Source organism: Bubalus kerabau, chromosome 20, assembly GCF_029407905.1.
Source record: "Bubalus kerabau isolate K-KA32 ecotype Philippines breed swamp buffalo chromosome 20, PCC_UOA_SB_1v2, whole genome shotgun sequence".
Taxonomy (NCBI): domain Eukaryota; kingdom Metazoa; phylum Chordata; class Mammalia; order Artiodactyla; family Bovidae; genus Bubalus; species Bubalus kerabau.
In genome coordinates, this window is record NC_073643.1 from 59,550,353 (window position 1) to 59,577,505 (window position 27,153).

At 58.6% G+C, this 27,153-nt stretch overlaps 1 protein-coding gene across 4 annotated transcripts in view; it reads right to left on the reverse strand.

Annotated features, from left to right (window-relative positions):
* SLC6A6 (solute carrier family 6 member 6) overlaps nucleotides 1–27,153 on the reverse strand; it is an 84,200-nt gene that overhangs the window by 10,271 nt on the left and 46,776 nt on the right. For 3 of the 4 annotated variants that reach the window (XM_055557935.1, XM_055557934.1, XM_055557936.1), the window contains 7 exons: nucleotides 25,611–25,745; nucleotides 24,038–24,272; nucleotides 14,749–14,881; nucleotides 8,268–8,402; nucleotides 7,025–7,128; nucleotides 6,764–6,888; nucleotides 2,978–3,090 (listed from right to left, as the gene is read on the reverse strand). In XM_055557935.1, coding sequence (XP_055413910.1) covers nucleotides 2,978–3,090; nucleotides 6,764–6,888; nucleotides 7,025–7,128; nucleotides 8,268–8,402; nucleotides 14,749–14,881; nucleotides 24,038–24,272; nucleotides 25,611–25,745 — 980 coding nt within the window. Of the gene's footprint in view, nucleotides 1–2,977; nucleotides 3,091–6,763; nucleotides 6,889–7,024; nucleotides 7,129–8,267; nucleotides 8,403–14,748; nucleotides 14,882–24,033; nucleotides 24,273–25,610; nucleotides 25,746–27,153 lie in introns of those variants that run through there. The other variant, XM_055557937.1, reaches the window with a different exon arrangement.

Genomic DNA, 27,153 nt, shown 5'->3' on the forward strand with positions numbered 1-27,153 from the left:
CAACCCGTCGGCTCTTCCCTCTGGGACAGACACTGGGAGGTTTGCTTCCACAGCCTTCCTGCAAGACATGGCCAACCGCCGGCTTCTCTGGAAGCATCAAGGGAGAATCAGGGAACACACATATGGGAGCAGGTCCCTCCCGTGAGCTCAAAGGGGCCAGGAGTTCAGACAAACAATGACCAAGAAGCTCTTGGAAGGGGTCCCAAGAGAACAGGGGGCAGGGGCTTAGACCTCTGATTGATGCCTCAGCCAAAGGGGTGCTGAGTCTAAACTGCCAGTGAACTAGAGCAGACTGGCAGCTTTGACATTAACCTTGTAAAGGTGTCAGAGACAAAGGTTCTTTCCCTTTTGGAGATTTGAAAATCAAAGACGGCAGATCCAGGGTCACTGAGAGTCAGGACCAATACCGGCACAAGCCCCTCGTTGCCGAGTCCGCTGTGGCCCTGCGGGGCACCACGCCCCTCCACCAACCTCTCCAGACCTGACTCACTTAATAGGGACACAGCCCTGCCTTCTGAGAGCCTCCGCTTCCTTCGCCATAACGTGAGAGCATCCTGCTGATGCTTAAAAGCCAGGTGGCGGCGGGAGGAAAAGGGGGTTTTGGTGGAGACAGACTTCCGTTTGGGAAGATGAGAAAGCTCTGGAGATGATGCTGGTGGCGGCTCGGGCAACGTGAGCCTTAATGCACTGAACAAACACTTAGAAATGGGAGCTCAGTCGCTCAGTCGTGTCCGAATCTTTGCGACCCTATGGACTGTAGCCCGCCAGCCTCCTCTGTCCAACGGGATTTTTCCAGGCAAGAATACCGGAGGGGTTTGCCATTCCTTCTTCAGACAATCTTCCCAACGCGGGGATCAAACCAGCGTCTCCTCCTTTGCAGGTAGGCTCTTTACCTCTGAGCCGCTGGGGAAGCCCTAAACATGGCTAAGAGGGTCAATCTCATGTTATGGGATTTTCCCACACACGACATGTGAAGCCTGGTCTGAGCGGACACCTCACAGGGTAGGGCCCTTATCACGGCTGGTGCTGGTGTATCTATAAAACCTTCCCCCACATCTCCGAGTTCACACAGGCTCAGCGGAGGGATCCCAGGGCTCAAATCCCACCACACCCCTTCCTGGTGAGTCAATTAGGCAGGTCGTTCGGTGCTGCGAGCTCCATGCTCTGAACCAGAAGAGCTCGCTCAGGGCGACGCTGCCCTGGAGAGCTTCAGGCTTCCCGAAGTGAAGGGCCGTGGGGGGCCCGGATCCGAGGCGCACAGCCTCCACCAGGCCCCACCTGCCTCCCAGGGGAAATCTAATGAATACCCACCCATGCCCCTTCCACCGCCCAAGAGGCCAGTCTGGAGATGGCCTGCTTTGTCATTTATTAACCTCTTTCTGTTTTCTTTTTTGGGTTTTGCTGAGAGCTCTGGAAGAGGTTATAAAAGCTGGCTGCCGGGGGCCTCCGAAGGCCAAGCTCATTAACCAGGGGTGAAGGATGGAGTCCTCTTGCTGTTTACACAGCTCAAGTTCATCAACAACCACTCCAGTTATTTTTGTTCCCGTCTCCCAGTTGTTTTCCTTCGGTCTTATCTGCTAATCCTGGTCTTCTTTCTGGCAAACCCTCTGCTCTGCTCTGGACCTTGCTAGCAGACCGCCCTCTCTCCCCTGCCTGACCTTCTGAGACTTCCCACCTCCCAGGTCCTGAGTCCCCGGGGGCCCATCTGTTCACTGGCTTCGAGGCCGCTGCCTGGGAGATGGACGGTGGGCAAGGTTCTCTCCTGAAGGGATGCAGCCCCCACTGCTCGCAGGGTCCCAGCTGACCAGACTTTTGTGAGGCATTCGGACTCCCAGCTGGCACATGAGGCTGCCTGTCAGTGACTGACCTCGGATGGAGGCCCCTGGGTGGCCCTGAGCACGGGACTAGCCCGCCCTGCACACCCTAACTGCCCCTTCTTGGAGCCACACCTGTATTCTCGAGAAGGCCTCAGCGAAAACACACCTATTTCCAGGGAAAGGTGTCCCAGGGGCTTGCTCTAATGTTCTCCGGGCACCACTGACTGCTCCCTATCAGGAAGCGCGCCCGGCATTTCACGTAAGGCAAGGAAGATTCAATCATACCCATTTACCGGATGAGGAAACTGAGGCGAGGGTGGAGGAAACGTGTTCAACAAAGCAACACCATGGGGGCAAGTGGGCCTGGGACTGAGTTACTCCATAGGCAGACGCAGCCCCGGCTGACGCACACGGACACACCCCGGGGAGGGGGGAGGCTTAAGCCCTGGAGGGCTGGGGCATGGGGGTTAAGAGGTGCAGGGAATGACGACAGGGTAGCGGGGGGTCCTGCTTGTGTGGGGTGGGCGGGGGGTGGTTAAGCGAGGCTCTGGGGGCTTGGTTTCCCTCAGGACTGTCAGTGGCCACTCGCGCCCCGGACAGCCGTGTCGGGCGCCTACCCGAACGGCCCGTGTGCTGGGTCCCGCCGGGGCCTGCCCGGGGGCTCCGTGCTCCGCGGCGCGTGCCACCAACTGTGGTCTCGCCCTTCTCCTTGTAGCCCTGGGCCCACACCCGAGGCTGTCTCTCTCTCCCCCACTGAGGTCAAAGGCTCGAGCTTTGGCGCAGATGACGTCCTGCTGCCGTCCTGGGCCGTTCCCTCCGCCGGGGTCCAGGAACCCTCGCTGGCTGCAGCTGCTGCAGGCGTGACGTGAGGTGGTGTGTGTGCGTGTGTGTGTGCGTGTGTGTGTGCGTGCGTGTGCGTGTGCGTGCGTGTGCGTGTGTGTGTGTGTGTGCGTGTGTGCGTGTGTGTGTGCGTGTGCGTGTGTGTGCGTGTGTGTGTGTGTGTGTGTGTGCGTGTGTGTGTGTGTGTGTCCGGGGTTGCAGCCAGCTCATCACAGCGCAGAGGGAGGCTCTGCCAGAACCAGGTGTCTGAGGAGGGGGGCCTTTCCTCCCTCGCCCAGGGGCAGACCCGCCTGGGGACCATCCCCTCACCCTGCACGTACCTGGCTATCCAGTCCAAGCAAGAGAAGCATAATGAAAAAAAGGATGGACCAAAATGTGGGCAGCGGCATCATCGTCACGGCTTTCGGGTAGGCGATGAAGGCCAGGCCGGGGCCTAAGGGGAGAGAAGATGGGAGAGGTGGGCACAAGGGTCATCAGTGCCCGAGTTGCCCCGAGCCCGGAGCCACACAAGACACTCGGGGTCCAGGGCGGGTCTCCCCAGTCCCCGATGCAGGGGCCCGCCTGGGGTGAGAGGCCAGGCCTGTTCTCACTCGGGATGGGACGCGCCAGGGCTCAGGCGGGGGCCCGTTTTAGCATCTGTCTCCTACGCAGCAGCACCGCTGTCCTTCTCAGGTGCCACGTTCCGAGTGGACACCAGTTATAGGGGTGGGAGACGGGACCAAGCTGGGACTCAGCCTGCCAGCTGGGGAAAGGAGGGGCTCCCCTCCCCAGAACCAGATACCCACACCAATGTTTGCTGGAGGGAAGCAAAACCAGGGAGCGCTCCGGTTATCTGACCACCAATCCCAGTTTGCAGAGAAAAGCTTTCCACTGAAACAATGAACGCGTGGCCAGAAAAAGGAACCCGGAACCATGCCCTGCGGGGCCCGTGTGTCTTCAGGGTGCATCTGTGCACCCACCCGAGCACCCTGACAGCCGAGGCCCAAAGCTGAGGGAGGGGTGAACAGGGTAAGACCCCAGGCGGGCAGCCCCCTGGCCACTGTGTAGTCCTCCGCCCAGGACCTCCTCTCTCCACATCACCACGTGCCCTCAGGGGGCGGTCTCCCCGCAGGGGTGGGGGGCAGGCTCCCGTAAGTGAACCCCAAGGAGGCTTCTCCTGCTCAGATTATCGGGTGCTGGGGCCACTTCCTTGGCAAAGGGCTCTGGTCTCCAGGGGGTGCTCCGATATATATGCAGGGAGAATTCCCACCAGCTCTGGGGGTGCCTCCAATTGCAAACATCCCCTCCCGCCTCCAGCTGGGCCTCAGAGAAGACAACCGGGGGAAGGGCTGAGTTGTAACCGAGACCTGTGGGTCCCCCAGAGGGTTGGGAGCCGCAAAAGAGAGAAGGGCTTGGGCTAAAGAAAAAATATAAAGTAAAATCCAAAACTAAAAAAAAAAAAGTCAAGAAATGTGAAACAAGCAGGGCTGGAGGACAGGATATTTAAAACAGTAAAACAGGGTCGGGAACAAAATGAATGGTCTAAGAAAGAAAAACAAAAAACAACTTTGAAATGAATTGCAGCCAGAAACCACATCGCACGGCGTTGACCACACGCGTGGCGGCGAGGGTGAGTCGCTTTACGTCCAGAGTCCACCCCGATGTAAGCAAAGTCCAACCGTAATTATGACCGTGTCCTCAGAGGCGATGGTGGAAAACCCCCAGGAGGGGTGCAAGGGCGCTCGTCCCAGCCCCAAAGCCCTAGCTGCAGTAGGACCCTCGTCTCCACGGGGCTGGGGCCCCCTGGGACCCCCACGTCAGCTCCGGCCTGACCGTAGGTGGCACTGGGAGGGGTCAACCCAGCCGCGGCGAGACAGATGTAAAATGGGGCCCCCACCCCAACCCACCCCCGCCCACCCGCTGGGCCCCTAAGCTTCTCAACAGCTACTTCCGTATCTCAGTGTGTTGCCTTTCTTGAGCCAGCCTCGGGGAGAGGGTGTGAGCATCCTTCTCGGAAAGCAAGGGGACTGAAGAGAGAGGGCAGGGGACATGGCAGCCGCTGGAGCCCCTGGGGCAGCAGAGACGCCCACGCTACGCTTCATTCACAATGTCCACGCCTCATGGCTAAATGATTATCTTGTTCCAATGCACTTCGCTCAATATGGCGCTTGTTAAAAAGCTTATTAGCGAAATAATCACCCTTGATGTGTCGGCTGTTCAGACATCACCGTGGGGAATAAACGACAAGGTCTTTGAAGTGGACGGGAATAAGACACAACTTAGCTTGACGGTCAAGACGTAGGTTACAGGACCTAGCTGTCCGTAGAGAAGGATCTGTTTCATGTACCGACAAGATTACCTCCCACCGCTCAACTCCCTCCACGCTCCTGGCCATTCCCCACCAATCAGAATTGGTTGGCAAGCCCTCAGCTGAAGAAAAGCCATGTGCAAAGGGGGTGTCAACTGTCTCCCCTCGGTCACTCTGCCAAACTCCCACATGGGCGTGGCTTCTGCATTTCTGCAACTACTTCCTGTGTCCCTCAGTCTCTGGCCTGCCTCTAGGGGCTCCCAGGGAAGGAAAACTCTGTCTAAAGGTCTGATCTGGGGCCCGGGACAGGGTAGAGGAGCATGGGACCAAAGCGTGGGCTTGCCAGGACTGCCCTGCGGCACCGGGTGTAGGAGGAAGGGGCCGGGGTGGGGGGAAGTGGGGCCTGGGGCTCTGAGAGGCTCACACACCATGGGCCAGAGGCCGTCACATACGTGCAGGGTGGGACGGGGAGGCCGGAGGGGGCACCTCCTCACATGAGAGGGGCCTGTCCAGCCTCTGGTGGGCACCCTGCCCAGGACACCACAGATCTGACCTTGAGCAGCCCTTGCTCTCAAGCTGCTGGTGGCAGGGGTGGAGCTGACCTCTGAATACACGATGGCGAGGTCCCGAAGCCCCAGTACTAGGGGCTCCGGCTGCCGAACCAGGACACCATCCTGTGTTTCCAACAAGGGCAAGGACTCCAGTCTGGGCCCCGACAGTCAGGACCTCGCGGTCTCCTCTTGGCCCTGAGAGAAGCCTCAGCCCTGGGCCCTCACCTGCCCCTCGGTGACCCCTGAGGGGTCCTGGCAAGTCGGGAGGTCAGGCTGGGCACAAGAGCAACAGCCGCCCTCTGGGTGACCTGGGCAGGAGGGGAGGAGGGCAGAGGAGCAGGAAAGGCAGACCCCGGGGGTCCTGGGAGTGAGGTTCTCAGCACCACACGGAAGCCGGGCAGCTCAAAGCCGTGGGCCCAGGACCCGGAGCTCGTGGGGGGCACCTCTTAGAACTGGGCACCTAGGCTTCTGAGGCTCTGGGGTCCTGGCAGCTGAAGCCCTCACAATTCTCAGGTTCCAGAACTATCTTGCTGGAACCCCAGGATCCCAGCCTCAGCCTCCAGGCTCTGCAGACTCTGACCCTAAGACTATCTCCACTTGCAGCTGTCTTGCGGGGGCGGGGGGGTGTCCCACCCATGGAGCCCACACCCCCAAGGGGTGGAGGGGTCCCCACAACCTACCCCCAAACTGAACGTGTCACCGTCCCAGAGGGTGGCCTGTCACACCCGGTCCTTCCCCAGCCCGGGCAAAAACGGTGGGTGCTTGACACAGGGCAGAGACCGACCGAGTCAAACAGGAGACGGTGGTGGGATGAATGAAGGGGTCGCTTAGAGCAAAGTGCAAAATACAGAAACCGAAGCTGAGAAGGTGGCGACGGGCTGCCGACGGGTGGCTGCCCTGCCCCTGAGCTAGGAAAGTGCTTTCTGTTGCTGAAACCAGGAGTTTGCTATAGGGAAGAACAGGGAGTGGGTGGTGTGGGGGAAAGACCACTTGAGAAGTGCTGAATATTCCCCGACTTGACCAGCCCCCGTGTGTCTGCCGTCCCTGGGGCAAAACCGCAGTGACGATGTTTCCAATTTAGCTTTTGAACTCTTTGAAACCTGGGGGACATCATGGTGCGAGAAGGGGGTGGGGTGGGGGTTCATTTCAGAAACCAGGCTCATCCCCGCCCAAAGCCCCCTGGGCGGGGGTCTGGCTTCATGCCTGCAGTACTCGGCTCACACACTAGGTGGCAGTGCCCACCACCACTGCCGCCGACACCACCGTACCTGACTCAGCCACATCAGCAATGTCCACCCCTTGCTCTTGTGCCATGAAGCCCAGGATGGAAAAAATTGCGAAGCCAGACACAAAACTGGTACCACTGTTCAGGCATCCCAGCAGCATACAGTCCCTATGTTACACATATGTCAGGGAGCAAGTTAATTCACAACACAAGGAAGCCACGCTCCCTAACTTCTCTTTTTTTTTTCTTTTCTTTAAACATCATCACTTCTAAGGCCTACCAGGCCTGCCGGCGCAACACTTGCCTGTATGAGTTGTACTTGTACTTGTTGTAGCTCCCCAGCGAGGTCATGGCCCCCAGGCAGATGGCGTAGGAGAAGAATATTTGGGTCCCAGCATCGATCCATACCTGGGAAGGGTGCGGGGAGGGGGGGAGGGTGGCGAAGAAAAGACAAGAAGGGTCGTCAGAGCCGGCTTCCTGGAGGCGGCGGCGTGGGTCCCAAGGACTCCACCTCGAGGTGTGCAGATTCTCCATGCGATTGGAGCATCTGTGCTGGAATCCAGGGTGCAAGCAGAACCCCAGAAGTCTAAGAGCCCCCCCACCCCAGTTCACTGAGCATCAGGGTTAAGAGGCTTTTGAAGCAGAGGGACCTGGAGTCCAACCACGGAATCATCGTGGGCAAGTGAATATGACCCCCGGAGCCTCGGTTTTCATACCTGTAACGTGGGCTCCGCTCCCCTGCCCCACAGCGCTTTTTTTTTTTTTTGCAGCTTCAAAGAGTTAAGATTTAGCCCAGCGCCAGACACACGGTAAGGCTGCTATCCTTATGATCACTGCTATTGTCTGGGCACCCCCGCCCGAGTTGGAAGTGGGAGGAATTCCCGGATGGATTATGCAGGCAAAGCCGTTCTCCAGAACCTTCGGCAGGCAGCCCCTGACAGCCTCCCAGCCGTCTCCCAGCTGTCCTCTGATGATGGCCGAGCCCTTGCCCCCCACCTCCCACCCAGGGTGACAGGACCATGGGGAAGAGACCCAAAGTGTCACAGGCCCTTGGGGACAACCTAAAGGCTGAGGACCCTGGGGACAAAAGGTCCTGAAATGGGCCAGTGAGATCTCCGACCCCTGCAGCCACGTGGCTGAGTGCCTCGGTGGGGGGGACCATTAGTGTTTGCCCCCCGACCTTCTAAGAGGTCACAACTCTGAACTCCGCCCTCAGCCCAGGGCGCCCCCACGATGCAGCCTCAAGGCTGCCGTGGGCAGAGGAGGAGACCAGCTTCCGGAGACGTCTCTGCCTTACCTGGCGCCGTGCCTAAAGCAGCCTCTATAATTGGCCCGCCTCGGGAGGCCTCAACACAAAAAGATACACACCGCTGGGACGGCCGGCGGGCACCATGAACAACCCGCTGGGGTCCAGTGGAAAAGTACCAGGGCTGAGTACTCCCCGGCTCCATCTGGGCCAGAAGCACGGGCACGGCTTCAGTTTCCTCCCCCATGCCGGCCCCGGGGGTGGGGGTGGGGGGTAGGGAGGCCACGCTGCCCCGCGGTACCTCTGGGTCCTCCAGGCGGCTGATGTCGGGGTACAGATAGAACTTGATGCCTGCGCCCGCGCCGGGCAGCGTCAGCCCACGGACCAGCAGCACCAGCAGCATAGCGAATGGGAACGTGGCCGTGAAGTAGACGACCTGCAAGGGGCAGGAGCCATTCAGCCACTCAGCAGACCCTCCTGCTGCTGGTCGAGCCCCAGCACCCCTCCGAGGCAGGCGCTCCAGAGCCAGGCTCGGTGCCGCCCTTGCTGAGGGACCTGGGGCGTGACGCTCACCCTCTCTGGGCTGCAGGCACCTCACCGGCAACGTGGGTGTAAAGCAAGTACCCACCTCACACACAGACTTACTGACACTCGAATCCTGCAAATATTCACAGGGCCCTGGAAATACAGAGAACCAGTCCCTGCCCTCACGGAACTGACATTCTAGTGGGTGGAAAAAGGGAAACGCACGATAAGAGAGTAAACGATCGCGGGTGAACGCCCAGGGGCTGGCCCACAGCGTGTAGTACGGATCAGCTAAGGTTTGCAGGGAGGCCTGGAGGGCTGCAGTCCACGGGGCTCAGAGTCGGACACGAATGAGCGACTAAACATTCGCAGCGTTAGTATGACTTGTGGTTCAGAGCCAGGTAAGTGTGGGTTCAAATCCTTGCTCCGTCCCCTCGGGTGCTATGTGACCTTGGCCATGATGCTTACCCTCTCTGGGCCTGCGGCCTCATGTGTAAAATGGGGATAAGAGAAACAAAAGGCCTCACTAATGGGCAAGGCGAGGATGCAATAGAATGGCGGTCACAACGTGGTCAAAACAGCACAAGGCAGGTGGTTGCTTAGACGTGCGAAAAATGGGGTCTTTTGTTGGCCGGGTGGTTGTGCAGGAAGCATCGGGGAACTTCTGGAGAGGAAACCAGGATGGGTCGCGCCTCACGTCCCAGGCAGGGTGAGGTCAACGCCAGGCGGGGACCACAGATGACCCAGGCCACGCCTTTCCATCCCCAAGGGCCCTGCCCTACTTCCTCTCCAGGCCTGTCCCCAAAGCACCAGCCTTCAAACCTCCTGTGGCCTCCGTTTACAGATTGGATTTTCCCAACTTTCACTCCAGCACAAGAAGTCCTCAAGGAAGGGGCATGTGCCTGAGCGGGGCTCAAAGGTGTCCGGGGGCACGGACAATGAAATCCTGCCATTTCAGCCAGGCGCTGGCTGAGCCAGGTCTCCCGAGCAGGAGCCCACTCCATGCTCAGCACGTCCCCAAATCGGTGTGTGCTGGTCGCCTTGCTGACGAAGGACAAACAGGAGCCGGGCGGGGCTCCCAGACATCTTCAAACCACCACTGCGCACAGGGCATCTTGGTGTGTGGTGGAGGACATATGAAAGTCCGTAGTGACCAGCAGAAATGCTGAGACTAGCTCACGGAGCCCCCAACTCCTCCTGAGGGGGCCAGGGGACCAGGGAGGGGCCACTGCATGGCCAATGCACCCATTTTCCAGGTGTGGAAACTGAGGCCCAGAGAACAGGATGAAGGTTCGCGGCGCTGGGGGAGAGGACAGTGCCGGGACAGTATGGGGCACTCCCGGGACCCAGATAACAGACAGAGGCGGAGGGTGACAGAGCCCCAAACCTTGCCCAGCTGCCGCGGGAAGCCTGGGTGGAGCCAGTTCTCGGATGGAGCTGCCATCCCTTTGAGTAGAAACAACTAGAAGCGGGCTTTGAAAGGGCGTGAAGGAAGCTCTCAGGGCCCGCTGGGCTCAGCTGCCCCGGGCCAGTGCCAGCAGCCAGGGTTTACCGAGCGCTTCCTGTGTGCCAGCTGCAGATGCCCGTGCAGTAACTGCACTCAGTGGGTCTTGCCCTGACCCCGTCCTGCAGATGGGGAAACCGCGGCCCGCAGAGCCAGCCCTTGCCCACGGGTCACCCAGCACTCAGGCGGCAGAGCTGGATGGTCTAGAACCTGCTTCAGCGACAGGAGCACAGCAGGAAAGAGCCCCTCGATGTCTGCAGTTTGTCTGGTCTTCCCCAAAAGCAGGATCCCGAGGGCTCCAGGGCTCAGGTCGGAGATCGGGCTCTGCGGCAGGCTGGCTGTCAGACCCTGGGCAAGCTACAGCCCCTCTCTGGGCTCCACGTCCCCACCTGAACCAGCTGGGCTCTGAAGTTCCCTCCAGCTCTGCTGAGGAGTCCGTATCTGGGGCCCTCCCAGAGGGGCGGCTCGGCCTCCACATCCTGGGTCGCCTGGCGGTGGGCTCCCCAGAGGACCAGGGGTAGAAGGGCCGCCCTCCTTCCGCCTCCACCATGCCCTCCCTGGACGCCCCTCTCCCCGGCTGCCCTACAGGCTGCTCCAGAAGACAGGAGAGCCCTCCGCCTCCCAGGGACCAGTGGGAATACGTGGAGGGCGGGGCCGGCCAGGAAGCCACAGAAGGGGCGAAAGAAAGACGGCCGGCCCTCAGGCTGCTCTGGCCCCGGCCCGGCCCACGCAGAGAACAATGGTGCCGACAGCGGCGGGCGAGGGCGGAGGGCAGAGGGCTGCCGCTTCAAAGCGCACGGGGGCCCCAGGCTGGGCAGGCGGGCGGGGGCCAGGGGAATTTATGTCAGGGACACAGGACGCCTCCGAGGCTGGGGGTGGGGGTGGGTTCCCTTGTTTCCACACGTTCGTTTCCCTAGCACTTCTGCAGCGCTTGCTGTGTGCCAGGCGCTGTATAACTCACTCATCCTGACGACTGCAAGGAGCAGACTGTCACCTACATTTTCTAGATGAGGAAACAGAGGCCCAGTGGGGTCTCATCAGGGGCCCAGGGCCAGCCGGCAGCAGAGAAGGGATTTGGGCCAGGCCGGCTGGCCTGTGCGTGTGTGTCTGTATGTGTGTGTGTGTGTGTGTGTGTGTGTGTGTGTGTATGTGTGTCTATGAGTCTCTAGGTGTCTATGTGTCTTGCCTGTGTGTCTGTGTATATCTGTGTGTCTGTGTGTATGTCTGTGTGTGTGTGTGAGTGTGTGTCTGTGTCTGTGTCTATGTCTGTGCAAGTGTGTATGTCTGTATCTGTGTGTGTGCCTGTATGTGTCTGTGTCTCTGTGTGTCTGAGTGTGTCTTTGTGTGTGTGTGTGTGTGTGTGTGTGTCTGAGTGTGTCTGTGTTTGTGTGTGTGTCTGTATGTGTATGTCTGTGTCTCTGTGTGTCTGAGTGTGTGTCTGTGTGTGTCTGAGTGTGTGTATGTCTGTCTGAGTGTGTGTCTGTGTGTGTCTGAGTGTGTGTGTGTATGTCTGTGTCTGAGTGTGTTTGTGTGTGTGGCTGTGTCTGTGTATGTCTGAGTGTATGTCTGTGTGTGTCTGTATGTGTCTATGTATCTGTGTGTCTGAGTGTGTGTCTGTGTCTGTGTGTGTCTGAGTGTGTGTCTGTGTGTACGTCTGTGTCTGAGGGTGTGTCTCTGTGTGTGTGTCTGTCTGTGTGTGTGTCTGAGTTTGTGTCTGTGTATGTCTGTGTGTGTGTCTGTGTGTACATCTGTGTCTGACTGTGTGTCTCTGTGTGCGTGTCTGTGTGTGCACGCTTTCTCCCCACGCCCAGGGCAGCACAGCTCTCTCCGTGCGGCCTCTCCGGCAGGACACCCTTGTTTTGCAGAATCTGCCGAGGCCCAGCCCCTGAGCACCATCCTCTCAGCCTCCTGGTGACTCTCGGGATCCCCTTGGGAGCGGCTCTGCCAGCCGCCACCAGTGGGCCTCTGGTGGGGGCCCTGCGCCAGGATGCGGTATTTTTCCACTCTTGCTGGCAAACTTCCGTGACTGCTCTGAGCCCGCGACCCAAAAGCCCTGCAGCCCAAGTGCCCTGGAAACTTACAAAGCCAGCGCCTCCTCCCCGCCCCTGTGACGGCGGGGAGAGGGTGGCCAGCCAGGCACCAGGGGGACGCGCTAGTCTCTGCCGCCCTGGGCTTCCTCTGGGGAGGTCGTCTGGGCAGCGCGGATTGCTCACCCCAGAGGCCCAGGGCCGTGGGTCTGCACCCAGGGCCTGGCAGACCCCAAGCACCTGTGCTTGTGTTTGGGGGGGGCACCACTCATTTCACACAGGGGGAAACTGAGGCTCCTGGGGGAGGGGACTGGCCCCTGGTCACGCTGGCTATGGGCGCAGAGCCGAGACCCCACACCAGGTCTGGAGAGGCTGGCCTGTGCTTGCGTCTGGGATTTGAACTGCTGGTGGGGTTCATGGGGCCGCCCTTCCTGTGGGAGGGTCTGGATCCCTGTCACCCCCTGCGACCTAACGTGCTGTGAGAGCAGGCAGCCACAGGAGGCAGGAGGATGCAGGGCCCCGAGGCTGGGCGCCGGGCTGCCCGAGCTCAAATGCCACCCGGGCTACCGACAAGCTGTGTAGACGTGAACAAGTCAACCTTTCTGCCCCACCGTTTCCCCCAAGACATCTCCTCTTACCACTTCTGTAAAGCAGAGTAGGAGCCACGCATACATCAGATGTCAGGAGATGAAAAGAGCTGAAAATCAGAGCTGGGAACGGTGCCTGGCCCACGAGCAAGGCGCAGAGCGTCTGCCCCACCATCACAATTTCTTGGATGAATTGAGCAGCAGTGAACCCTGGGCCAAGTGTCAGACCCTCAGAAGGACGAATGCTGTTACACACAAGGGGACTGACATCCAGGGATGCCAAGTGACCTGAACTCAGGTCTTGAGCCTCCCAGGCCCGGGAGCTCCCTTCTCCCCACCCCGGCCACGCTGGGGTCAGCCACTGAGCAAGGCCACAGCCAGGATGAGGCCATCCGGCCCCCACGGCGGCCGCAAACCTGGTCTATGGCCAGAGCTGGAAGTCACGGTCAACGACGGCCGCTGAGGAGCTCGAGGAAGTCCTCGGATCCTCCCTGTGTTTGTCCTGGCTTCCCCGGGGGCTGGCCCCAGCCCTGCTATTGTTCTGGGGGCCACGCCTGCCCCTGGGGGCCCAGAGCCTCTTCTCTGGGGGCGGCAGGGAGACCTCCAGCCAGTCACGTCCGTCAGCCGCCGAGGGACAGCCCTGCGTCCTCTCCATTTCGTTTTGACTCTGGTCTCCTGCCCCTGCACGTGTCTCGGGGGAGGCCCACGGTTCCTGGCGGACATCAGCTCCTCCATCGGACTAGGGGCTCCCAAGGGGGTCTGGTCGGACACACCTCTGGGCCTTTGAATGGCTTACCCCTCACTTTCGACAGATCTACGCCTCTAAGCGCCCTTCTTGGTGAGCCTTGCCTAAAACCAAACCCAACGCGCCTGTCTTCCTCCACCACGTTATGCGCCCCCTTTAGCTCTTGTCTCTTTAGATCGTGACTTTACCTAAGACGCCCTTCATCCGGGGAGAACTCGCAGTGACTGTCCCTTCTCCCAGTGACGTCACCCGCTGCCCATCACTGTCCTTCAAATGCCACCTTAACTCAACTCTTTTGACCTTTGAGGACTTCTCTTAAAGAGATTGTCCAGGATGCAGATGCAAATGATGGGGGTCGGGGGATGGCAGACAGGGCGGCACGTTAGGGTAGACCAGCCAACACCTATGCTGTGGCTCAGTTAGTACCCCGGGTTCACCCCGGCGAGCCCAAGGGAACCCTCTGTGGGGTCTTTCGCCACCAGGATGACTATGGTATTATATTGGCCAGTGTTCTGCTTACCAGGTCATCCATCGCCCGGCTCTGACAACAGGTAATATTTCAGTTACAGGCTAACAGTTTCATTATTGACAATATACCAGCTACACCTAAATCCTGCATCAATAAGGTAACACGAACTTTCAGCTTCCACCTTTGTCACCAGCTAACGTCTTGGTCACTATGTAACATATTAACCAGCAGCAGATACTTCAGCGACAGCCAGCACTTCGGTTATGAGCAAACGACTTAACGATCGGTGAGAGCTCTCCTTAATAACTAACATCCTAGTTAACAGCTGAAATGTAAGGCCTAAGATAATTCAGTTAATCTGACTTAGCGGCAAAAATGCCGGTTGAGAAGTTTTGCTTCTCAAACCTCGGTGCACATTTGCATTATCTGGGGGAAAAGTGTTCAAATGCAGCTTCTGATTCTGCAGGTCTGGGGTCAGCCTGTGGTTCTACATTTGTAAAGAGTCGATAGGGGATGTTGAGGTTACAAGGGTCCCTGTGGCTGGTGAGCAGTTGGTAGCTAACAACACCGTTACCAGTTAACTTTGCAGTGGCATCTCAGGGTTTGTTATCCGCTAACATCCACACAACCCACCACTCCCTAAAGGGGTACCAGTGGTGTGTGGGTGCTCGGAGAGCAGACCACTCCATTTCAGGAATCTTGCGGGCTGATTGTCAAACGATCAGTAACTTGAAATTGGACCCGCTGGGCCGGATTTGCATCGTGAAATGGGCAAACGCCACAATCAAGGGGGCTCCGGGTTTGCTAGGCGAACTGGTTAATCAGGACCAGTTTCGAGCAGGAGGGCCCCGGGGGCGTGGGAGCCGAGCCGACCCTGCAGAGGGCCAGGCTCCACGAGGCGGGAGGAGAGGGGAGCACAACTCACTTTGCCCGTGGACTTGACGCCCTTCCAGATGCAGAAGAAACAGACCAGCCAGACGAGGAGGAGGCAGAGAGCAAGGTCCCACTTCAGAGCGCCCGGTTCGTCAATTCCAGAAGACAAGCTCAGCACCTTCCGCCTTCAAGCAAACAGAGCCCCAAGTCAGACGGGCCGGCCTGGGGCTGGGAGAGCCAGCACCGGGATTCCAGCAGGCTGGGGCTCAACCCTGCCTCCAAGCTGCGGAATCCCGCTGGTCTTGGGAAATCTTAGGTAACACCAGTTTCACAGAGTCATGGGGAAGCCAACCAGGGGATGGGTCTGGACTCCTGAGTCAGGCACACGGGGGTTCTATCCAGCCAGGCCTCGGGCAAGTTACGTTAAACCCCTAAGCCTCAGTTTCCTCATCTGTGAACTAGGTACTGATTCCCCTGTAATCGATTCTCACAGACCCTTGCAGTGCTCCCTGTGGGCCAGACACTGGGTTCCAACTGGGCTCCAGCATGTAACCACTGACTTAACCACTTAACTTAACCACTGGGGGCTAGTTACCCAACTGCCTGCCTCAGTCTCCTTGTCTCTAAAATGGGAATAACCACCTGCCTGCCCCCACCCCGCCACCCCACATGCTCTGTCCTATCCCTCTTTTTTTGCATTTGCCCCCATTCCTTATCTGGGTCTCTCACTGAAGGATGCATCTCCAGGGTGTTGGTTCTCTCTGGGGCTGCAGGACACCCACACGCCTCTCCGTAGGGGAGGAGAAAAGCCACACAAAGTGCAAACTACTGGCCCTGGACGCCGCCAGCAGCCAGTAGACCATGGCGGCCATTGCTGTCTTGGGGCTGAGACCCCAGGGCAGCTCCGGGCACCAGGGAGTGCTGCTTCCTCCCATGCCCCCGGCCGGGGTTGTGACGGGCTTGGGAGGAGGTGAGTGAACCGTCTGAAGGACAGTCATCACAGCCAGCAGCCCCACTCGGTCCAGAGCCTTGCTGACCAGGGGAGACGCCCACAGTGCTACTCAGACACGCCCCGAGGGGCAGACGCCTCCTGGAACTGGGCTGGGGCCCCCAGGCTGTTGAGAGACCATGAAACTTAACTCCCAGAAACTGACCCCATGGTTCCGGAGCTCCGACTGCTTTGGCAGTGACCCAGGGCAGCCGGGCTGAGCACAGGGACACTGGCCCCCGGGCTCGGTTGTCACAGGCTCATGCTCCCCAGGAGAAGCTGGCTCCCCAGAGACCCAGCTCCCTGTTCAAGGGCCACAGTCTCGGGCAGGAGCGGCAAGGGGGGCGTTTGAAGCCGCCCTCTGTCTCCTCTTCTGCAGAACACAAACATCAGCTCCTGCCCCCAGACCACCCGCAGCTCTCAGCCAGTCCACAAGCAGGCCGATCCCCAGGCTCAGGGCTCAGAGGGCCCACTGGCCCAGGACACGTCCTCACTGCTTCTCAGTTTTTTCCAAAGACGCTTCAAAGCGAGGACCTTGAATAAATCCAAGGTTCCCACCTCCAATGGCACTCGGGTGAGGCCTTTCTGAGGGTCACCCCAACATCCAGGGGCTCCCCCAGGCACCGAGGTCACATCAACGAGGCTTCTCTAGTTTATCTCATCTGGTCCAAGGGCTGGAAGTCACTGGCCCCGTTTTACAGATGGGAAAACTGAGGCTAGGAGATCCACTCACCCACGGACACACGGCCAGCAGGTGGCAGAGCAGCCGCCCTACACCGGGGCTGTCCAAGCCTCAGAGTGCTGCTCTCGCGGCTCCACTACCTTTTTTGATTAACACGGAAAACAGAACCTTCACTACAACAAGAATCGCTCCAGGCCTTGCTTCGGCAGGGCTCACTGGAGCCTCAGGGCCGGGGGCCTCCTCACGAGGCAGGCTGTGCAGCTGGTCGAGTACAAACACATGGGCCTGGCCCTGCGGTGGCTTCAGAACCAGGCCCTTCCCCGCGCGGCCTTCAGGGCTCGGCTCCTTCCATGAAGCCGGGGCCTGCTGGGCAGTGGCCAAGGCTTCCATGTGAATGGGCAGCCTCGGGGAGGCCCCTCTCCGCCGCCAGGCTTCCAGGGAGGTCTCCCGCGATGCTCTGGATGCCTAGTGTCCTTCCGCCTCCCCGGCCGCCCCCTCACCCTGGACGTCGCCTTCGGGGGAGTCTGTCTTGCCTACCAGGCTCCAGGCATCCCGTAGAGGAGGCACACAGCAGGTGCTCAGCCAGTGCTGCGGGGTGTCGAGTCACAAGAGGCCTTTCCTTTCTCCTCAGGGGCGAGCTGACCGAGGGGCCCGAGACCCCAGAGCCCCGATCCTGACCACACCCGCCTCCCGCTCAGGTCACAGGCACCCTCCTGCCGGCTCCCACCGCCGTGCTGGGCAAACCCGTGGTGCTCACTACGGATGGGAGGGGGCTGCATGGCCTTGCTCTGGCAGCCGCCTAGCCACGGAGGCCACAATGGGGAAACCGAGTCACGCACTTGCTTCTCCGCTGCTGGTGGCAAAGCCCCTCCAAGGCGCCAGCAGTAACCGCTAAAGGCACCTTTCCTGTGATCCAGCAATTCTATCCCGAGTCTCCTGGATGATATGACCAATGACAGGGGCCACCCCAAGCTGTTCGGGCTTCCCTAGGGTAGCCCTAGACCCCGCCTGCCAATGCAGGAGATGTAAGAGACACGGGTTCGATCTCTGGGCTGGGAAGATCCCCTGGAGGAGGGCATGGCAACCCACTACAGTATTCTTGCCTGGAGAATTCCATGGACATAGGAGCCTGGAGGGCTACAGTCCATGGAGTCCCAAAGAGCTAGACACGACTGAAATGACTCAGCACACACCTCAAGCTGTTCACCTCGGCTCTGTCTGCAGGCGCAAACACGGGAAACCAACCCCCCAGAGGGCCGTGGGAGGGGCCCGAGCAGGCGTGCAGCAGGCGCGTGGCGGCGTGTCACGCAGCCTGCGAGACCTCAGGAATCTCCCTGCACACTGATAAGGGGCGACATTCCAGGGGTGAGGCAAGTGACCAGGACACATGAGACAACGGAGCAGTCGCTGGCCCGGGGGGTGCAGGGGAGGGGGGCTCCCTTACCAGGGAATGTGCTTCTCAAGCCATCTGAATGCTGTTAATGGGCGCATATCACCTTCACAAAAATTAAGTTTCTTACAGAGGCTTACAAGGGGCCGGCCATGCAGACGTTCTAGGAACGGAACGAACGTCCTCTCGTCAATCAGGGGTTGTCATAACAGAACCCGATGTGGGCTCCCGGCCAAAGTAACCAACATCCTTTCCAAAGTCACCTCAGGGGTAGCTGGGAGGCTGAAGAGCATGCAGGCCTATCGGAATCCCTCCTGAAGGACCACAGTTTGAAGGACCCTTTCCTGTCAGACGCCCACGAGGCACGGCCCAGGATCTGTTGGGTCTTCCCGCTCTGGTGCACGGGACTGCTCGGTAAACTGCAGACTGCCAGGCCCCAGGGGGAGGGAGGGCCTGCCGTGGTGCCCTGGCCCTCGCCAGTGCCTCCAACCTCTCTGGAGGCTGCACAAGTTCCCCCAGATCCGGCTGTATCACCCCAACCCTGCCCCCACCCCTGTCCCGGCCCCCACTGCTCCCGAGCGCTGTTTCAGCAGCCTCGTCGGTGACATTCCGGCCTCCACTCTCGCCCCCAGTCTGTTCTTACCAAGACAGAATCTGGCAACACCCAAGGCAGGTGACGATTGGCCTCTGCTCCACACCTCCCATGGCTCCCACCTGCCTGCCCCATTCCTTCCTGCCTCCCTGAATAGGCTGGCCAAACACTCTGACAGTCAGCCGCAGACATCTTAAAGAGACAGGGTGGTGCCTGTTAAGAAGAGGCTGGGACCACAGGCATACAGGGAACCCGTCCAGGACAAGTTCCAGGCACAACCTCCTCATCCCCAGGGCCCCCACCCCTCCTCCCTGAGCCGCACTGGCTTCTGGTATGTGCCCTGAACAGGTCCAGTCCACCCCGGCCTCGGGACCTTTGAACTGGCTGCGCCCCAGCCCTTCACCAAGGCAGCCTTTCCTGGCCACCGGATGGAAAAAGCACTCCTGGTCACTCTCTTTCCCTCCCTCTCTAGGCTTTATCTTCCTTCATTTATCATCGCTTGTCTATTACAATGTTACTTGCACTGTCTGTCTGTCCCATGTCTGTCTGTCCTATTAAAGCGTCATCTTTGTGGAGGCAGCGCCTGTGTCTGTCCTGACCGTTGCTGGATCCAGAACAGCGCCTGGCACATAGTGAGTGCTCAACAGACTTGAGTGGAGTCGATTAATTACACCCATTTGGTTGATGGGGAAACTGAGGCTCAGAGAGGTTCAGGAATTCACCTGAAATTACCCAGATTAAAAAAAAATAAAAACAGTCAACCCTAGGCCTGGTTCTTTTTCTCTGATGCCACCCTGGGGACCACTGGGTATGATGCTATCCTCGGTGAGAGGCCCCAGCACCCCAGGCTTCTCTGCACCCCTCACACAGAGAGGAGGAGACCGAGAGGTGAGCTGCATTCTTGTCCGAGAATAGGACTGATTCATTCCAGGGTGGGATCCAAAAAAGAATCGCCTGGACGTCTGTTTGGAGTCGGCTGCCCCGCTGCCGTCCAGCCAGCACTCAGAGATGTAAATACGTCCTCCGAGTGGGCCAAATCGTTTCCTTTTGAATGCCGGCCAGCCATTTATTGGCGATAGCTCTTCCCTGGAGACTGGCGGAGGCAACAATTATAAAAGAGCCTGTCCGCCCCGAGAAGGAGGCCGCACCGGGCTCTCTCCACACCGCCTCCGCCTTCTGACAGCTGCAGGGGGAGATTGGCTGAGCAGGGCTTGTTTGCAAATATGACTCATTTCTTTGATTCTAATAAAGTCTAATGATATGTGCTGAGCTCCCAGGGGACCCTGGAGGAACTGGGGAGGAAGGCATGGCTCCAGGCTGATGGAGGGCATCTGGCCAGATCTGACCCCGCCTGTCCTCCAGGGCCGGGGGGCAACAAACAGGACCCCCGGGACAGAGGTGACCTCAGCGCAGGGGCGAGCAGGATAGGGCGGGCTGCGGGCAGAGGCTCTGCCTGCCTATCTCCGAGCGACTCAAGAGTTCAATTCTAAAGCTGGCGTGAAATGACCATCTCAGGGTCCCAGGCACCCTTCAAGGGAGAAGGGCATCTCATCGGCTCCCACTGAGGTTGGTGCCACAGTGTGCTGCAGACGGGGTGGGCGTGGGGATCTAGGCCAAGAGGAGACCCCAGGCATCACACACACACATGCACGGCACAACGTTACCTGTGCCCTTGGACTTGCCCTGGACTCACGGCTGGTGGGGACGCAGTCACGAGAGGTGGTGTTCAGGGCTGAGCTCTCTGCTATACCGAGCTGCCTGTGTGACCCTGGGCAAGTCGCTTAACCACTCTGATCCTCAGTGTCACACCTAATAAGCCAGGCCCGAGGCCCGTGCTCTTTAACCCTCAGCCAGGCGATGAGGTGATGGGGACCTCGCTACCTCTGAGAACCCTGGAGACGGGTGACCGCCCTGAGGCCGGGCAGCTGGGCCCCCGGGCTAGAATCAGGGTCCCTGCTCTAGGATCAAGGGGACGGCAGCATGGCCCGCGGCTGTCCACTAGCTCCTCGTGGAAAACTAGAGGGGGAGGGGGGCCTGGCAGGGATGAGCATCCAGGCCCTTCCCTGTCCGGGGCCAGGAGGAAGGCTTGGCTCCACGGCGCCTTGTTATCTAGAAGCCGAGGTGGCTCCCGAGCACTGTCAGGCCTCATGTGCAGAAGGAGCAGCCAGCTCAGGGTCCCACGTGTCTGGTGCAGCTGAGGGGTGAAGGAAGCTAAGGCCAGGGCTGGGCTTTGGCTCCAAGGACCGGGAGACAGGCCTTGAGAAGATGCTCATGGCTCGGCAGCCCAGTGGGTACCAGCCAGCGACACCTCAGTTCCGTCCCAGCAAGCCTCTCTCTGTGGACACCCCAGAGCTAATCACTGCAAGGCTGGTGGCTATTCTGAGGGGAAATCGTACAAGCAGAGCTTCACCCTAAAGGCAAACCCATCTTCTGATGGCCAAGCCCCCTGAGTCCCTGCATACAGTCGGTGCTTAATATATGTGTCCCAGCCTGTCTCTCCCCAGTATGTTCCTTGAGCAAGTCCAGAGAATGCAGATGCAATCACGTGATTCTCCGCCCCTTCTCTAGCTTCCGTGGCTCCTCCTCCTAGAAAACAAAGTCCAATCTTCTCTGCCTAGCATCTAAGGCTCCATCCTTCTCCCTGGCTCTACACGTCCTGCATTCAGGCCAAACCAAGGATGTGCTGCTACTCATGAGCTTTACGACTGCCGTGCCTCAGCATGGCTGTTCCTTCTGTCTAGGCTGTCTTTTCCTCTTTTTTTGGCCTAGTGAACTCCTACTCATCCCCCAAAGCCCAGCTCACCTGGCCCCTCTGTTTGCTGACAGGGAAACGAGGCCAGAGAGAGGGAGTGATGTGCTGCTCCAGGCTAACCCTAACCTGCCCTGGCTGGGGCAAGCCTAAGAGCCTGGAAAAGCCAGGAGAGGCTTCCGAGCTGAGAGATGACGTGTCTGCTACACAGCTGACTGCAGAGACGCACCCATAACGGGGGAGGGAAGATGGGGGTCTTCCGGGGGGGCGGGGAGGACGGCCGTCTGGTTATACTTTACCCAGAGAGCCTAGAGGACCAGACGAGGGTGCGGTCTGAGGCTGAAGCTGAAAGGAGTTTGGGATGACTCCTAGACGTGTTCCCTCCATAAAAGGCCAAGAGGGGACGAAATGCCGAGAGCAAGTCACTGGGACGATGCTCACGGGCGTTCTCTCCTTCGCCCTCTTCACATCCAAGAGAAGGGGAGGCCCTTGAAGGCAGGCGGCCTCGGCCTCGGCCCCTCCAGGCAGGCAGGTCCTCTCGGCCAAGCCTCCTCCTCCAGGGACTACAGTCCTCCCCGGGGTATCCGTGGATGTTCGGCCAGGACCCGTGGGAGGCTGCAAAGGCCGGCGGGGCGGGGAGGCCGGCGGGGCAGGGAAGCCGGGTGGGCGGCGGGCAGCCTCTGGACAGAGCTGCTCTCTGTGGACCACGAGGGCCAGGGAACGGAGCTAGGGTGCTCAGAATGGGGGTTCTGGAAGGCAGGAGCCCTGGAGACCCCCAGCAGGGCCCAGGCTGGGGGACAGGCAGGGGAGAAGGCACAGGAGAGGACCTCATGGTTCATGAGGGCTCAGGCCTGAGACAGAGGGGACAGCCACTCTGTGATGGGGGTCACACGGGCATCAGGAAGGGGCCATTCTTAGTCCCCCCGAAGTTGAGCTTCAGGTGTCCCTGGGCAGGGGGCAGTTTCATCCACAATGGGGACACTAAGTAGACAGGGATGGCTCCCATTCATCAAGCAGGCTCTTAGGGCTGGCCATGCAGGGTCTCATTCTGTTGGTGGGGGGGGTGTCCTACCACCCTGGGAGGGCAAGAGTATGACCTCCCCAAGTACAGCTCAGGACACTGAGGCGCAGAGAGGAAGAGGCACCAGCCCGAGCCAGTACTGGCAGAGCGAGGGCTCCCTCCCAGGTGGCCAATCTGTGCCTGAGGCAGCGAGGCCCTGGCAGGCACCGGAGGGGCTGGGTGGAGTGCTGGCGTCCTGGGTGGGGCAGGCCCTGGGTGGTCAGGCTGTGCCAGGCACAGCAGAGAATGAACAGGGCCCTGGCCTCTGGCCCCATTCAAGTGAGAAGAAAGAAATGCCTGCATTTCTTTGTCTGCAAACTCAGCTGTCCAGGGTGTGAGGAGCAAGGGATGGCCAGGGGATGTGCCTGTAGAGGTCTTTGTCTGCAAGTAGAAAACACCTCTGTGGAAAGAACCCATTTGCAAGAGTCCCGGGACATGAGCACATCCTGAAAGCCTCAGGTCAGGAGGGGCACGTGGATTACCTGGGTGAGTGGCTGAGTGACCCTTTCCAGCCTGAGTCCCCCCCACTGGCCCTGACGATCAGCTGGGACCAGTCAGCACTTAGCTCCCTTAGCTCTTCGGTGGGCTGGTGCCAGGGCCAGATTCTAAGAGGGGGAGAGGCTCCCCGATGCAGCAAATCCACACATGAAGGAGAGGGAGACTTGGCTGGCGGCGACGAGGCCATCCCTTAACACTGTTCCCTGCCCTGGCTCTCACCCGACATGAGGCCTTGCCTGCTCCTTCCAGGGTCGGAGGGGCCGCTGAGCACCTGTTTAACAGCTCGTGGAGATCAGGGAAAGCAAGGCACTCATCTGTTTTTGATGGGTTCCCAGCACTGGGTTAGAAGGACGACCCTGTACGTCAGCAAAGAGCTACCCGACTGCAGGCCTCCGTACTCCGCCCTCCCCAAGCCTGGTCCCTGCGTACGTGTCTGCCATCACTGGCTGTAGTGTGGGCAACTTCAAAACATGCCTGTAATTCTCCTTCCTCTCCTAACGAGACGGAGCCTATTCCCCCACCTCTTGAGTCTGGGTTAGTCTCAGGCCTCTTTTTGGCCAACGGGACCTTTTCCAGCTGGTGCTCCCGCACTGGGGCTTTCCGTGTGTTGTTTTGGGATGCTGAGCCGCCTAGGAACAAGCCCAGGCTACCCTGCAGGGTGATGAGACCATAGGGACCAGCTGCCTGTGGCACCCCAGCAAGAGCCAGCCAGTCTCCAGAAGAGTGACCCCGATGCCATACAGCTGACCTACCAGGGGGGAGCCCAGCAAAGCCCAGAAGAACTGCCCAGCCAAGCTTCGCCCCCAACTGCCAAGCAGCAGGACCATGAGCCAAAGAAAACAAATGGCTGCTCCAATTTGGGGATGGGTGTTACACAGCAAACGCTAACTGATACATATGTTTCACTCTATCTACTCACCTGTTCACTTGAGTAACTACTTCAAGCTTCATATATGCTTTTTTCCCCTCCCTCTGGGCAATAACAGGTTTGATGTGCTAACTATATATTTTTTTCTAAAATACATTAAGAAAACTATATCATTTTCAGACAACATAAGTACATATACCTGCCTTTGGGAAACAATCCTCACAGAGGTCCCATGGGTGTAGGAACGATTCATTGCCCTCATTTGACAGTTAAGGGAACTGAGGCTCAGAAAGGGGCAGTGACTTGCTGGAGGTCAAACAGCCAGTAAAATGGCAGAACTGAGATTCGAGTCCAGGCCTGTCTGAGACCAAAGGCATGGATTTATCTCCAAATCTGTACCCCCTCTTCCACCCACCCCACCCCAAGGGAGTGGCTCCCTTGGGAGAAGACGAGGGCAAGGGTTGTCCTCTGCCCCCACCCCCACCCGCTCCTTCCTCCGCGAGGCCAGCCTTACTCCCAGAACTCGGTGACGGGGGAGGTGAAGTTGGTGGTGCTGTTGGAGATCCAGAGGCTCCGGTTCCTCCGCAGGGTGTCCTCCAGGCAATGGGGCGTGTTCCAGCTGTGGTTGCATTTTGCCCAGGGGAGCTCTGACTGGAAGGACTGGAATAGGTAGTACATGGCCCAGGCGAGGATGATGATGTAGTAAATGTTCAGGAGGGACACGATCACGATGGAGGCATAGCCGATGCCTGCGAGCGGGGGCAAGCAAGACGGGACTCAGAGGGAGGCCAGACCCACCAGGCCACACTCTCAGCCAGAAACCCCTGGGATCTGCAGGCCTGGGGCCAGGAGGGGCCCTTCAACAGGGACCAACAAATAAGTGTAGGAGGCACGCATGACCGTATGGATGGATAGGTAAAATAACGGATGGTCAGGTGAGTCAGAGAGCTGAACAAACTGACGGATGTATGGAGGAGGGACAGACCAATGACTGGATGAATGGATGGATAGGTGGATGGATGGAGGGAGGGAGGGAGGGAGGGAGGGATGGAGGGATGGACAGATCAGTGGATGAACGGATAGATAGAAGGATGGATGGATGGATAGACGGATGGATGGATACAGGGATGGACGGATCAATGGATGAATGGATGGATGCATAGATGGATGGCTGGATGGACTCAGGTGAATGGATGGATGTTGGAATGATGGATGGATACTCACTTTGTTGGATGGATGGTGGTTGACTGGAAGGTTAGGTAGATGGATGGATGGATGGATAAGTAGATGGAGCATGGTTGAATGGATACATGGATTGTGTAACTATTGACTAGTTTAATAAAAGAAAGGTTTAATGGATAGACAGATGGGTAGATTTACATGGACGACTGAGTGAACAGACTCGCACATTCTCCCAGCCCTGCCAATTATGATCATGACAGTATTATCTTATGAGGACATAGTAGGGACCAGGCACAGGACTAAATGCCACAACAATAACACGTGTTAATCGCTCAGTTGTGTCTGACTCTTTGCGACCCCATGGACTGTAGTCCGCCAGGCTCCTCTGTCCATGGGAATTCTCCAGGCAAGAATACTGGAGTGGGTTGCCATTCCCTTCTCCAGGGGATCTTCCCGACTCAGGGATCGAACCTGGGTCTCCCGCACTGCAGGCAGATTCTCTATGATTTGAGCCACCAGGGAAGCCACTGCTTTGGGCTTCCTTTGTGTACAAAGCACTTCTACAAGGCTGTGTTGTTTCCCTAGAAGTATGTGTATAATGGGAAACTGAGGCACAGAGAGATGACGTGACTTTCCCCCAAGTCACAAGACTTAGCATAACGAGGGAGTGGGACTTGAGGCCAGACAGTCGGGCTCCTGAAAGCCTTCTCTTCTACACCCTACTGCTCAGCGGCTACTGGGCCTCCCATCCTTTGACAACCGAGAGAGGCGTGAGCAGCAGCAGCCACCGTGTGCCAAGCTGGCCTGCGTGAGGCCACAGTGTACCTGGCAAATAGTAGGAGCACAATAAGCGTTTGCTGAGCCGAGGAACACCAGGCCCCGGGTGACCTCTGTCCCGTACTCACCGGCAAACAAGGGGCAGATCTTTTCCCAGCAGGTGATGCCCCCTTCAGAGGTGTACTGGCCTATGATTACCTCCAGGAAAAACACAGGCAGGCCGCCCCCAAACAGGAAGATGAAGTATGGTATGAGAAATGCGCCTGCAGAGAGAGAAGAGCAGGTGAGGCTCAGGCTGGCCCAGGCCGGCACATTCTCCGTCCCAAACCCTCCCAGTCAGCCTGCTGGGCGTCTTTGTCCATGGGATTCTCCAGGCAAGAATGCTGGAGTGGGTTGCCATTTCCTCCTCCAGGGGAATCTTCCCGACCCGCGGACGTGAGGGTGAAGGGCAGACTCCTGGACCTGGCTGAAAATTCTCGTCCAGCCAGCACCTCCCTTCCAGGGTGCCCTCTTGTCTCCTTCCGATCAACCCGGTTGTGTGAAGCCTCCGAGCCTCTGCTGAAGCTCTGTGCCTGCCTGTCTTCCCCAGGTCCGTCCCTCTGAAGAAGGGCCACCCAGCCCTTCACACCCGGCTCAGATGGGCCTCCTGACTGCAGCCTTCAGCTGGCCTGCCATGGCCTGGCCAGGGCAGGAAGCTGAGAACCAGCTGGGAAGGGTGCTGGGAAGCGAGAGATGGGCCTCTCCAGCCGGGGGTGGGAGCCAGGATGGGGAGGGGGGCGAAAAGTCGGGTGAGGGCTCCTACCTGGTGTCCACTACTGGCCTCAGCGGGTCCGTACACCCTTTGAAAGTGTGGGTGACTTGGGCCTATGGGTATGTGCTTTGTTCCGGAGCATCTAGGGCACTCATCAGAGTCCCAGAGGCACCTGAGACCTCCCAAAGGTTAACAAACTAGGCTCGAGGGCAGGACCTCCTGCAAGGCGGTTCTGATGCGGGCGGGCGGGCAGGCGGCACGCACGTGCCCGGCTCTGCTGGCTACCAGCCGGATCATGGGCCGCCACGAGGAGCAGGGAGGGAGTTCTCACTGCTGAGCTCCTACTGACCAGCAGGCCTCCGGGACGTGCTGCCCAGCCTGAACTCCTCTGACGTCAGAGGATGCTAATTCAGGGCCTCCAGCAAGTAAAAAAAACCAACAAACAAAAACCGAGAGAACAGACCAACCAACCGACAAAACAGAGAACTTACTTTAGAAAATACCATCGCTAAGCGAAAGGGTCAAAAAGGCACAAACTTCCAATTAGAAGATAAATTCGTCCTGGGCGTGGCGTGTACAGCATGGCTGCACACCAGTCTCGACACACTGGATGGTGTGTTTGAAAGTTGCTAAGGGGCTTCCCTGACAGTCCCGCGGCAAAGGCTCTGTACTCACAATGCAAGGGGCACAGGTTTGATGCCTGGTTGGTGAACTAAGATCCCACATGTGGTGGGGGGAAAAAAAAAAGAAGTTGCTAAGAGTGTCAAACTTTACCAGTTCTGATCACAAGAAGAAAAAAATATATGTGAGGTGATGGATGTCAACAAGACTTACCACGATCATTTCACAGTAAAGACATCAATCATCTCATATGCGTTAAACTAAAACAATGCTATATGTCAATTCTATCTCAATAAAAC